At 43.2% G+C, this 14,371-nt stretch overlaps 1 protein-coding gene across 1 annotated transcript in view; it reads left to right on the top strand.

Annotated features, from left to right (window-relative positions):
• LOC119965092 (matrin-3-like) overlaps positions 1-14,371 on the top strand; it is a 142,398-nt gene that overhangs the window by 51,354 nt on the left and 76,673 nt on the right. The window contains 3 exon segments of the mRNA XM_038795375.1: positions 2,416-2,477; positions 3,509-3,547; positions 11,314-11,420. Of these exon segments, the coding sequence (XP_038651303.1) occupies positions 2,416-2,477; positions 3,509-3,547; positions 11,314-11,420 (208 nt within the window).

The raw sequence follows: 14,371 nt of genomic DNA, 5'->3' as shown, positions 1-14,371 counted from the left end.
GACTTTGGCAAGACCACACATGGAATACTGTGTTCAGTTCTGGTCACCCTATTATAGGAAGGACATTTTTAAACCAGCAAGAGTGCAGAAAAGATTTACAAGGATGCTACCAGGATTTGATGGTCTGAGTTAGGGGTGATCTTATAGAAGTCTATAAAACAATGAGCATAGATAAGGAAGATAGTCAACATCTTTTCCCAAAGGTAGCAGTCTAGAACTAGAGGGCATAGGTTTAAGGTGAGAGGGGAGAGATACAAAAGAGACCAAAGGGAAAATTTCTTCAGAGGGTGGTGAGCATCTGGAACGAACTGCCAGATGTAGTGGTAGAGGCGGGTACAATTTTGTCCTTTAAAAAGCAGTTAGACAGTTACATGGGCAGGGTGGGTATAGAGGGATATGGGCCAAATGTGGGCAAATGGGACTAGCTTAGTGATAGAAACTGGGCGGCATGGACAAACTGGGCCAAAGGACGTGTTTCCATGCTGTAAACATCTATGACTCTTGGGCACTTAATTGACTTGCAACTGGTGCTATGGCTGCCTAATGGGGTTTTTTGCAGAACAGCTTGCTATTTTAAAAACAAGCATGTATGGTCAGAGAGCCAAGTCCAAAGTTGTTTTCTGGGTGGAGAAGTCAATTATATATCTTTTTTAAAAATATATTTTTTTAAAATTTAGAGTACCCAATAATTTTTTCCGATTAAGGGGCAATTTAGCGTGGCCAATCCACCTATCCTGCACATATTTTGGGCTGTGGGGGTGAAACCCACGCAGACCCTGGGAGAATGTGCAAACTCCTCACGGACAGTGACCCAGAGCCGGGATTCGAACCCAGGTCATCAGCGCGTAGGCAGCAATGCTAACCACTGTGCCACCATGCTCCCGTCAATTATATATCTTGCGTGAAAGTTTTAACGCCATGAAAGCTGGAGGCAACAGTGTCTTTGTATCCGAAAGACCCATTCAATTTGAAACTATCCTTTTTAATCCACTTTGGGACATGGCGCTCAGAGTCAACATCAGCCTGGAAAGTTCCTTTTGTTCTCTCTTGAGATGAATGTTTCAATCAATAAGTCAGGTAACCCTTGGATGGCCATCCTTTTGAAGCATTTAAAAAAAAAAGTATTAATTGAATATTCTGGACTTGGTTTGGAAAGATAAGTGGTTAATAAGTGTATTCATTGTGGTTTGTGAAGGGAGTTGAGGAAATGGAATCCTATTGTGATTTTCTCCTTCATACTACATCCCTTCACGGGATACACGTGCTGCCAGCACGGTAACATTGTACGGCAGCACGGTAGCATGTAGGGCAGCGTGGTAGCATTGTAGGACAGCCGGTAGCATTGTGGTTAGCACAATTGCTTCACAGCTCCAGGGTCCAAGGTTCGATTCCCGGCTTGGGTCACGGTCTGTGCAGAGTCTGCACGTTCTCCCCGTGTCTGCGTGGGTTTCCTCCGGGTGCTCCGGTTTCCTCCCACAGTCCAAAAGATGTGCAGGTTAGGTGTATTGGCCATGCTAAATTATCCTTAGTGTCCAAAATTGCCCTCAGTGTTAGGTGGGGTTACTGGGTTATGGGGATAGGGTTATAGTGGACCTTTGGTAGGGTGCTCTTTCCAAGAGCCGGTGCAGACTCGATGGGCCGAATGGTCGTCTTCTGCACTGTAAATTCGATGATCTTGTATTGTGGAATGGTGTGTGATATCGTAGGATGTGATCTCTAAAATTGGTGAGAATATTATGCTTCCGCAAGATTTAAACATTTAAAGCAGAATTGTCGAGTTCCTGAAGCTCATGTAAAATTCATGAAATCAGATTAATTCTGTCAATCCTAGCTTTTTGTGATTGGCAAGCAACAATGGTGGCCTGCAGTTACCTTAATAACAGTGTGGGTAACTGAATCCCTGGAGACCTTGACATTTCCTCTAATTTATCACTGAAATTATTAGTTTGTCTTTATTAGCAATATGTAGAGAATATTTAAGGTGAGGAACATGGCTCAAGATGAATTTACCTTTCTCCTTCCTAATGGTGAAATATGATTCAAATGCCTTTTGAAATCTTTGCCTTTGTAGTTTCACTTTATTATCATACCTTATGGGGGTGGCACAGTGGTTAGTACTACTGCCTCATGGCGCTGAGGACCCGGGTTCGATCCCGGCCCCAGGTCACTATCCATGTGGAGTTGCACATTCTCCCCTTGTCTGTGTGGGTCTCACCCCCACAACCCAAAGATGTGCAGAGTAGGAGGATTGGCTATGCTAAATTACCCTTTAATTGTAAAAATTTAAAAATAAATATCATACTTTAATACCTATTAGCTCTGGGAAGTCACAAAGCTTGTAAATTTTCTTCTTGCAAATTGGATTTTTAAGTCCTGTTGATATGTTTCTTAATGTTATTTTTTCTTTCTTTACAGGAGTGGAACCAGCACAAAAATAGTACAACACACATACGTCTTTGTGACCTCCTTGTGGAAATGTATGGAGTTTTTTTTTGTGCTGATCATATTGTGCAGTATAGTTTTACTAACTTAAGCACATTAATCAACCACATTATTGTTGAATTGTGTGGTTAGTTAATTATACCTGGTTCCTTATAGAGATATAAAAAAAGAGTTTGTTGGAAAATATTAGGTGTAAATATTTTACATTGGGGTGGGGAACCTTTTTCTTACCAAGGATCACTCAGACATCAACAGAATTGGTCATGGGCCAACTTACACATGAAAAATAGCGCAGCTTCTGTGTGCCATTCATAGCACTCCTGAAATTCAGCTCAATCTTTTGCTTGTTCTTCCCCATTCTCTCTCTATTTCTTCTTTCCCACCCTGTCTCTATCTCACACCCCCCCCCCCCAAACCCCCCGCCTTTCCCCAATCTCACCCCCCAGCCAGGGCTGTGACTGAACAACCCAAGGCTCTGGCCAACTCAGTCCGAAGATACATCTGCGCTTGGAGCTTGGGACTCTTCTTCAGTTTGCAGGGACTGAGCCGCTGCTCAGGGACATCAGTGGATCTGGGAGGGTGGGGAGTGGATCAGTTGCAGATGGAGCCAGGTGGCCTGCTCCCTTTCTCCCCTGCCCTGGGTTACTCACTTCACCCAGCCGACAACTTCCTGTCCCTGCCCTGCTCCTGGATCTCAGGCTTTGTTCTCTACTCAAACACTGGGCCTTGATCACTGCAGCCAAGGCTCAGGCATCAGAACATGGCGGCAGCTGGCCCAGGATGCAGCACGTAAGGGGTAGGACCGGATTTTGAAATCTCTCCACAGGCCAGATCGGTCCTGGGGCCAATGGTTCCTCACCCCTATTTTACACAATGGTTTGAGTCATCCTATGGTCATGATGTTTTCTTCAGCATCTGATTGGTTCTTCGAAGATGTAAAGTTGAGATGCATGTGATATATACTTAAATTTGAAGTATCAGCTGTTCATTTCTGATGATCATTATATATCTACTGTATGTTAAATAATGGGGGCTTTGTTGTGATATATAATATCTTCATTTCTAGATATCCAGAATGGAACCCAGACGCCTTCCCACCCCAAATGTAAGTGTTCACTCCATGCATACACAAGTGATGTTTGAATATTTGTTTTAATCCAGTGACTTTTTTTTGTGAAGGTACTGTGGGAAAGGTGCTTTCCACCTTTTCTAGGTCCTGTGACCTTGTAAGAGTTTAAATATTGAGCTTTCATCAATCTTTCAGGTATAGCTAAATAAATTAATGTGCTATAGTTACTTTGAGGATATCTATTTCAGATAGTGTTGAGAGAATTTCTAAGGCTCAACATTATCAAGCTATGTTGTCAATACAAAGTGATAGTTGGGATGACATCTCGTGCACTATGGTACTTCTCAGGATTAGAAACTGATTGTTTGAAGTTCCATAATCAGTTGTGAACATAAGTGTTGCTTTATCAGCATATCCTAGGTGCAGCAGTATCATTAGCCTGATTTTACAATGTGTTGCTTTTCTCTCTATCATTTGTATCCAGAAGGGACCATTGTTGAGGATAAATCACATAGTATTCTGTTTATGACAGAAAGATGCAACCTTTTATTTCTTGCAATGCAAACTAAAAATGTTTGCCGAAAGTCAATCATCAAGTAACATTTATCAAAGCGGTACAATTAATCACAATCAAATGGTTTGAAGCTGGCATCAATGAACAAATGTTTTGTTTTGCATTAGGACCCTAATGTCCTTGACAGGGCAGAGCTCAGCAGTAAAACCAAGTTTACTAAGGGAAACAAAGCTTTTTTTATACATACATTCATGGGTTAATATATGGAAGATTATTTCAGAGATGACCTATAAATCACTATATTAAACAGTTTTTATGATTTGGTGTGAGTAATATTTATTATGACTAGTTCTTTTTGAACAATTTGGAGGTGGAACAAATGAGAATGTTAGATTATATACTACAATGACATTTTAACAGTAGTAGCCAAAAGTAGATCAAAGAACAATACAGACAGCAACGGGCCCTTCGGCCCGTACGGTCATGATGCCAACTGTGGCCAAACCCCTCAGCACTTCCTTGTGCCGTATCCCCCTATACCCATCCTTTCCATGTATTTGTCAAGATGCCTTTTGAACGGCATTAATGTATCTGCTTCTACAACCGCCTCAGGCAACACGCTCCAGGCACTTGCCACCCTCTGAAAAAAACTTGCCTCACACATCTCCTCTAAACTTTGCCCCATGGACCGTAAACCTATGCCCCCTGGTGACTGCCCTTCGACCCTGGCCCATTCACTCTATCCATGCCCCTCAATCTTGTAGACCCCTATTAGGTCACCCCTCAACCTCGGTCATTCTAATGAAAACAGTCCGAGTCTATTCAGCTTCTCGGCATAGCTAACACCCTCCAGACCAGGAAACATCCTGGTAAACCTCCTCTGCACCCTCTCCAAAGCCTCCACATCCTTCTGGTAGTGTGGCGACCAGAATTGTGCACAATATTCCAAGTGCGGCCGTACCAAGGTTCTATACAACTGTAGCATGACTTGCCAGTTTTTATATTCTATGTCCCGTCCAATGAAGGCAAGCATTCCGTATGATTTCTTGACTACCTTGTCCACCTGTGTTGCCACTTTCAAAGATCTGTGGACCTGTACATAAGTACATAATAAGAACTAGGAGCAGGAGTTGATCATCTGGCTCTTCGAGCCTGCTTTGCCATTCAATGAGATCATGGCTGATCTTTTGTGGACTCAGCTCCACTTTCCCGCCTGAACACCATAACCCTTTATTCTTCAAAAAATGATCTATATTTATCTTGAAAACATTTAAAGAAGGAGCCTCAACTGCTTCACTGGACAGGGAGTTCCATAGACTCACAACCCTTTGGATGAAGAAGTTCGTCCTAAGATCAGTCCTAAATCTACTTCCCCTTATTTTGAGGCTATGGTCCCTAGTTCTGCTTTCACCCGCCAGTGGAAACAACCTGCCCGCATCTATCCTATCTATTCCCTTCATAATTTTATATGTGTCTATAAGATCCCCCCCGCTTCCTTCTAAATTCCAACCAGTACAGTCCCAGTCTACTCAACCTCTCCTCGTAATTCAACCCCCTCAACTTTGGGATTAACTGAGTGAATCTCCTCTGCACGCCCTTCAGTGGCAGTACGTCCTTTCTCAGGTAAGGAGACCAAAACACAATACTCCAGGTGTGGCCTCACTAACACCGTATACAGTTGCAGCAAAACCTCCTTAGTCTTAAACTCCATCGCTCTAGCAATGAAGGACAAAACTCTATTCGCTGCCCTGTAGCACCTGTAAACCAATTTTTTTTGCGACTCATGCACTAGGACATCCAGGTCCCTCTGCACCGCAGCATGTTTTTAAAAAAAGTTTTTTTTCAAATTTAGAGTACCCAATTCATTTTTTCCAATTAAGGGGCAATTTAGCATGGCCAATTCACCTACTCTGCACATCTTTTGGGTTGTGGGGGTGAAACCCACGCAAACACGGGGAGACTGTGCAAACTCCACATGGACAGTTTCCCAGAGCCGGGATCGAACCTGGGACCTCAGCATCGTGAGGCTACAGGGCTAACCCACTGCGTCACCGTGCTGCCCCACAGCAGCATGTTTTAATATTTTATCATTTAAATAATAATCCCTTTTGCTGTTATTCCTACCAAAATGGATAACCTCACATTTGTCAACATTATATTCCATCTGCCAGACCCTAGCCCATTCACTGAAACTATCCAAATCCCTCTACAGACTTCCAGTAACCTCTGCACTTTTTGCTTTACCACTCATCTTGATGTTGTCTGCAAACTTGGACACATTGCACTTGGTCCTCAACTCCAAATTATCTATGTAAATTGTGAACAATTGTGGGCCCAACACTGATCCCCGAGGGACACCACTAGCTACTGATTGCCAACCAGAGAAGCACTCATTAATCCCCACTCTTTGCTTTCTATTAATTAACCAATCTTCTATCCATGCTACTAGGTTACCCGTAATGCCATGCATCTTTATCTTTAGATTTATCTGACTTTATATATTCCTAAGCCATTTACGGTATATTTCCCCTCTTATGTTAGATCTACTAAAATGCATTACCTGACATTCATCCGGTTTAATCTCCATTTGCCATTTCTCTGCCCAAGTCTCCAACCTATCGATGTCCTGCTGTATCCGCTGACAATCCTCAACACTATCTGCCACTCCACCAACCTTGGTGTCATTTGCGAACTTACTAATCAGACCAGCTACATTTTCCTCCAAATTGTTTACGCATGCTACAAACGACAGTAGCCCCAGCACCGATCCCTGTGGAGCACCACTAGTCACAACCATCCATTCTGAAAAACACCCTTATACTGCTACCCTCTGCTTCCTATGACTGAGCCAGTTCTGTAACCATCTTGCCAACTCACCTCTGGCCCCGTGTAACTTCACGTTTTGTACTAGCTTGCCATGAGACACCTTGTCAAAGGCTTTACTGGAGTCCATGTAAACAACATCCAACACCCTCCCCATATCAATCATCTTTGTCACCTCCTCAAAAAACCCGATCAAGTTAATGAGGCATGACCTGCCCTTCGCAAAACCATAATGAGTCTATTTGTTTCCAAATGGGTATAAATCCTGTCCCTGTGAACTCTCTCCCAATAATTCACCTACTACAGACGCGAGGCTCACCGGCCTATTGTTTCCAGGATTATCCCTGCTACCTTCCTTAAACAGCGTTACCACATTAGCTATTCTCCAGTGCTCTGGGATCTTACCTGTAGCCAATGAGGATACAAAAATGCCAATCAAAGCACCAGCAATTTCCTCCATTGCTTCCCTCAGTATTCTGGGGTAAATCCCATCAGGCTCAGGAGACTTATCTATCCCTCGTTTTCCAAGGTTCCCAAAACTTCCCATACTTATCCTTCGTTCTCTCAGGAACACGACTTACCTGAATCCTAATCAACTGTCGCTTGAAAGACTCTCACATGTCCGATGTTGATTTACCTTGCAACAGCCGCACCCAATCCAAATTCTTCAATTCCTGTCTAATGTTATCATAATTTGCCTTTCACCAGTTTAACACTTTAATGCTAAGGTTACCTTCATCCCTATCCGAAAGTACCCTAAAACCTATTGAATTGTGGTCACTATTCCCAAAAGGATCAGTCTCTACTGAAACCTCAACCACATGTCTAGGCTCATTCCCCAATATCAGGTCCAGTACTGCCCCTTCCCTAGTTGGACTATTTACATATTGCATCAAGAAGCTTTCCTGGATAAAACTCTCAAACTCTGCCGCACCCAAACCCCTAGCACTAAGTGAGTCCCAGTCAATAGAGGGGAAGTTAAAATCCCCTACCACAGCAACCCTGTTACTTTTGCACGTATTCAAAATCTCTCTACCTATCTGCTCCTCTATCGTTGGCAGTTGGGGGGCCTGTAATAAACGGCCAACATTGTGATTGACCCTTGTTCCTGAGTTCCACCCAGATTGCCTCTTGTATGAGACCTCCGGGCTATCCTCCCGCAGCACAGCTATAATATTCTCCTTAACCAGTAATGCACCTCCCCCAGCCCTTTTACATCCCCCTCTATCTCCTCTGAAGCATTTGCATCCTCCAATGTTCAGCTGCTGATCCTGCCCTTCCTTTAACCATGTTTCTGTGATAGTCACAAGTAGTTCCAAATACTGATAAGTGCTTTAAATTCATCTGCCTAACCTGCTATACCTCTGGCGTTGAAACAAATACACTTCAACCCACTGCGTTTGAGCAGACAGGGTGATGTTGTTCTCTTATTTTTGTTCCCTATTTCCCCATCAGTTATTGCACCTTCTCAGCTATCGCTGTGGCTCTCACCCCTCTGCCATACTAGTTCAAATCCTCCCAAGTGACTCTAGTAAACCTCCAAGCCAGGATATTGGTGCCCCTCCAGTTTAGGTGCAACCAGTCCTTGTACAGGTCACACCTGCCCTGGAAGAGATCCCAGTGGTCCAGAAATCTGAAACCTTCCCTCTTACACCACCAATGCAGCCACGTATTTAGCTGCACTATCTTCCTATTTCTAGTCTCACTGGCACTTGGCACATGAGTAATCCTGAGATTACAATCGTAGAGACCCTGCTTTTTAGGTTATGGCCCACTCCCTGAATTCCTTCTGCAGGGCCTCATCACTCTTCCTGCCTATGTCATTAGTACCTATATGTGCTACGACCTCTGGTTGTTCACCCTCTCCCTTCAGGATGTCCTGTGTTTGTTCACAGACATCCTTGACCCTGGCACCAGGGAGGCAAAATATCATCCTGGAATTTCTTTCACATCCATAGAAGCGCTCACCTGTGTCCCTTACTATAGAGTCCCCTATAACTATCACTCTCCTGCACCGCAGCGCAACAGAGTTTAATCTATTAAAGTTTGCACAGATTGAACAAAGAAAAGTGCAGCACAGGAACAGGCCCTTCGGCCCTCCAAGCCCATGCTGACCATGCTGCCCGACTAAACTAAAATCTTCTACACTTCCTGGGTCCGTATCCCTCTATTCCCACCGTATTCATGCATTTGTCAAGATGCCCCTTAAATGTCACCATCGTCCCTGCTACCACCACCTCCTCCGGCAGCGAGTTCCAGGCACCCACTACCCTCTGTATATAAAAAAAAAACTTGCCTCGTACATCTCCTCTAAACCTTGCCCCTTGCACCTTAAACCAATGCCCCCTAGTAATTGGCCCCTCTACCCTGGGGGAAAACCTCTGACTATCCACTCTGTCTATGTCCCTCATAATTCTGTAGACCTCTATCAGGTCGCCCCTCAACCTCCGTCGTTCCAGTGAGAACAAACCGAGTTTATTCAACCGCTCCTCATAGCTAATGCCCTCCATACCAGACAACATCCTGGTAAATCTCTTCTGCACCCTCTCTAAAGCCTCCACATCCTTCTGGTAGTGTGGCGACCAGAATTGAACACTATGCTCCCAAGTGTGGCCTAACTAAGGTTCTGTGCAGCTGCAACATGACTTGCCAATTCTTATGCTCAATGCCCCGGCCAATGAAGGCAAGCATGCCATATGCCTTCTTGACTACCTTCTCCACCTGTGTTGCCCCTTTCAGTGACATGTTGCCCCTTTCAGTGACATGCTACATTTATGATGTGTATGTTTTGTGTAATTGATGCTTGAAGAATACCTGCAGTGCAGAAGGATACCATTCGGCCCATTGAGTCTGCACCGACCCTCTGAAAGAGCACCCTACCTAGGTCCTACCCTGTAACCCCACATCTTTGGATACTTTAAGGGGCAATTTAGCATGGCTAAACCATCTAACTTGCACATCTACGGGCTGTGGAAGGAAACAGGAGCACCTGGATGAAACACACGCAGACACGGGGAGAGTGTGCCAACTCCACACAGTCACCCACGGTCAGAATTGAACCCGGATCTCTGGCACTGAGGCAGCAGTGCTAACCCGTGCCACCCCAATGGACATGACATTTAAAAAATTTGGAGAAAAGTACTTGAGTTCTTCATAAAACTGCCTTTAATTCTGTTTGCAGAATTTTCAAGCAGTAGATTTTTCTCAAAACGTAGAGAAGATCCTGCATTTCCAAAATTTTATTGACTTTAATAATGGCATTTGAGTCCATAATATCTTGCTGTCTCTAAGTGAGCAGCAGCTTCTCTGCTTAAGAGGAAGGACTGTAAAAACAGCTGAATTATGAAACCTTCTTTAACCAGCCTCAAGTCATTTGTCATTGCTCTACCTTGTTTCAATGTAACCAATTTTAAAACTTTATATTATATTGCATAAAAGTAACAGATATACAGACACTTTTTGCTTTAATTATTTTTGCCTTTGGGTTGATGTTATGAAACTACTTATAGAACAGCACAGTACAGGCCCTTCAGCCCACGATGTTGTGACGAACTAGTCTGAAACTAAGATCAAATCAACCTACTCCCAATCATTCTAGTGCACTCCATATGCCTATCCAATAACCGCTTGAAAGTTCCTAAAGTGGCCGCCTCCACTACCATAGCTGGGAGTGCATTCCATGCCCCAACCACTCTCTGAGTAAAGAACTTACCTCTGACATCCCTCCTATATATTCCACCATGAACTTTATAGTTATGTCCCCTTGTAACAGCTACATCCACCCGAGGCAAAAGTCGCTGAACATCCACTCTATCAACCCTTCTCATCATCTTATACATCTCAATTATGTCACCTCTCATCCTCCTTCGCTCCAATAAGAAAAGCCCTGGTTCCCTCAACCCTTCCTCATAAGACCCACCCTCCAATCCAGGCAGCATCCTGGTAAATCTCTTTTGCACCCTTTCCAATGCTTCCACATCCTTCCTATAATGAGGTGACCAAAACTGCACACACTACTCCAAATGTGGTCTTACCAAGGTCTTGTACAACCTCAGCATAACCTCACGGCTCTTAAACTCAACCCCCTTGTTAATAAATGCTAACATTATAGGCTTTCCTCATGGCTCTATCCACTTGAGTGGCAACTTTCAGAGATCTATGGACATGAACTCCGAGATCTCTCTGCTCCTCCACATTCTTCAGAACGCTGCCGTTAACCCTGTAATCCGCATTCAAATTTGTCCTATCAAAATGAATCACCTCACACTTATCAGGGTTAGACTTCAACTGCCACTTTTCAGCCCAGCTCTGCATCCTTTCAATGTCTCTTTGCAGCCTACAACAGCCTCCACATTATCCACTACTCCACCAATCTTGGTGTCATCAGCAAATTTACTAACCCAATTTTCAATTGCATCATGATTTGTGCGTATTGGTATGAACTTAGTTTCTTCATTGCTTCCAGGGCCGATCCACTGGTTTTACAGTCAACAAACCTGGCTCCAGGCATTCTGGGCCCCCCACCATCTGGATCCTTCCTTCCATCCAGCAGAGGAATGGAATCCCATGGGGGTAAGAATCATCAACTCTTTTATTACATTTTATAGTTAAAGGGGACAGTGTAATTTTCAGTATTGTTCTGAGTGCTGAAAACTAATATGCTTTGCTGTCTCTTAAGTAATTCATTTGTCCAGATGAGAAAATGTATGATGGGAGAAAACTATGCAGCAGATTTAAGCTTCTATCTGCAAACTTGAATGTAGTTATTGCAAAAAGCAAGTTGGAAGTATAGTCCCAATCACTCAAAACATCCACCGTTAAAAGCTTATTAGACAAAAAAGGATGACCATTATACTTTTTACATTAAAGTTAATTTCACAGTTGCCAGTTATAGTTTCATAAGTGTTCCATTTATTTTTGTCAGAAATAGCTGTATCATGTCAGCATCTTGTTAAGGTGCACCAAATGTAATAAAAACAACCTCTGGCAATCTAAGTATTCCATTAAGAGTATTCTTTTAGAAAACCTTATTTTTCTGCCATTGAAATTATACCGATATAATTTTAAACTAAATGCGGTATCCATTGCCTAAAGTGACTTGTTTACAGCTGTGGGTGCAAAACAATGCCAGGTAATCTTGCAAAGAGTAAAATCTTTTGGACACTTCATAGTTGATTGCACAGAATAAGTCTTGCATTAGCTTAGACTAAACTATTTCTGTTCGCTCAGGAGACTGTTGATCAGTTATTTTCTCTTATTTTCTTCCTACTTATGGAAGAGATGAAGGGCTCTCTTGTGCTCATGTTTAGGTTAAGAATAATGTTAATTTAGACTTACTGCACATAAATATTATTTATGTTATGATTTATTTGTGTTGGTGTGCTATAACAGCTATTGTGCACAGTGGATAACTTATTTTTGCGTATAAACATTGCATTTGGGAGTGGGACTATAAAAGTAAGCAGATGCACTTATTAAATGCTGTTAGGTGAAGGAGATGTTGGAGGTGTTAAAGCGCATCAAGAAAGATAAATCCCCGGGACCTGATGAAATGTATCCCAGGGCGCTGTAGGAGGCTAGGGAGGAAATTGCCGGTCCCCTAGCTGAGATATTTGAATCATCGAAAGCCACAGGAGAGGTGCCTGAAGATTGGAAGGTAGCAAATGCTGTGCCCTTGTTTAAGAGGGGCTATTGGGACAAGCCTGGGAGCTGCAGACCGGTGAGCTTTACGTCTATAGTGGGTACGTTGTTGGAAAGTATTCTGAGGGACAAGATCTACAGGCATTTTGACAGGCAAGGGCTAATTGGGAAAAGTCAGCATGGCTTTGTAAGGGGAAAATCATGTCTCACGAATTTGATTGAATTTTTGAAGGGGTAACCAAGAAGGTAGATGAGGGCAGTGCGGTTGACGTTGTCTACATGGACTTTAGCAAGGCCATTGACATGATACTGCATGTTAGGTTGTTGCAAAAGGTTAAATCTCACTGAATCCAGGGTGAGGTAGCCAGTTGGATACAAAATTGGCTTTCATGGATTGGTGCTCGGTCCACTGTTATGATTTGGATGAGAATATAGGAGGCACGGTTCGTAAGTTTGCAGATGGCACTAAGATTGATGGCACAGTGGATAGTGGAGAAGGTTATATAAAATTGCAACAATATCTTGACCAATTGGGACAGTGGGCCGATGAATGGCAGATGGAGTTTAATTTGGGTAAATGTGAGGTGATGCATTTTTGATGGATTAGGTCAGGGCAGGACCTACTCAGTTAATGGTAGGGAGTTGGGGAGAGATACAGAACAAAGATCTAGGAATACAGGGTTCATAGCTCCTTGAAAGTGAAGTCGCAGGTGGACAGGGTGAAGAAGGCATTCAGCATGCCAGGTTTTATTGGTCAGAATATTGAATACTGGAGTTGGGACGCCTTGTTGAAGTTGTACATGATATTGGTAAGACCACACATGGAATATTGTATCCAGTTCTGGTCACCCTATTACAGGAAATATATTGTTTTTTAAAAAAAATATTTTATTGAGGCATTTATAATTTGAACATTTTAAACAACAGAGATCCAACACACGCAAAAACCCCACAATAACATACCCAACTCCCCCCAGCCCTGAACCCTAACTACCCATACATTATATTCCCTTTCCTTATTCCTTATTAGTCACTTCAATGCCTTCCCTTTCTCTCTCTCACTCATTCTTTGTCTCTCTTCTCTCCCCCCCCTCCCCCCCATGACGACGATGCATTGACTGTCCTCAGGGTCTTCTCCCATACCCTGACTTCCAACTCTCCTCCTAGCTCTTCCTCCCACTTCCTCTTCACCTCCCCAATTGGGACCCCTTCCCACTCCATCACTTCTGAGCAAGTGGGACTAGGTTAGTGATAGAAACTGGGCGGCATGGACAAGATGGGCCTGATTCCATGCTGTCAACATCTATGACTCTACGTTGGGATGATTTATTTTGATTAAAATCTTGTTTTTAGTGTTCAGATGTCACATATACCGAAGCATACCTAAAGTACAAATAGCAGGCCAGTGATACAGCACGGAGGTATTGTAATAATAATTGGGCAACCAGCAAATGTCCAATATATAATGTCCAATATATTAGGAACTCCCACAAACAGAAAAATACAGAAAATAAAGTATTTTTAAATATAAAGCACAGGGCTAAATCGCTGGCTTTGAGAGCAGTCGAAGGCAGGCCAGCACCACGGTTCGATTCCCGTATCAGCCTCCCCGAACAGGCGCCGGAATGTGGCGACTAGGGGCTTTTCACAGTAACTTCATTTGAAGCCTACTTGTGACAATAAGCGATTTTCTTTTCATTTCATTTTATTGAGGCATTTATGGTTTTATAACAACAGAATAAACAATGTACGTGAAAATATAAACATAGTGCAAAAGCCGTCTTCCTCCCTTGCAGGTCCCACCTTTACTAACCCCCTACTTAAACCCTGCTGATGGTTAATCCGTCTCCGGGCTACCAGGGAACAAAACGCTAGAACGTCTG

Source organism: Scyliorhinus canicula, chromosome 4, assembly GCF_902713615.1.
Source record: "Scyliorhinus canicula chromosome 4, sScyCan1.1, whole genome shotgun sequence".
In the NCBI taxonomy this organism is placed as follows: Eukaryota; Metazoa; Chordata; class Chondrichthyes; order Carcharhiniformes; family Scyliorhinidae; genus Scyliorhinus; species Scyliorhinus canicula.
This window is presented reverse-complemented; position numbering and strand designations above follow the sequence as displayed.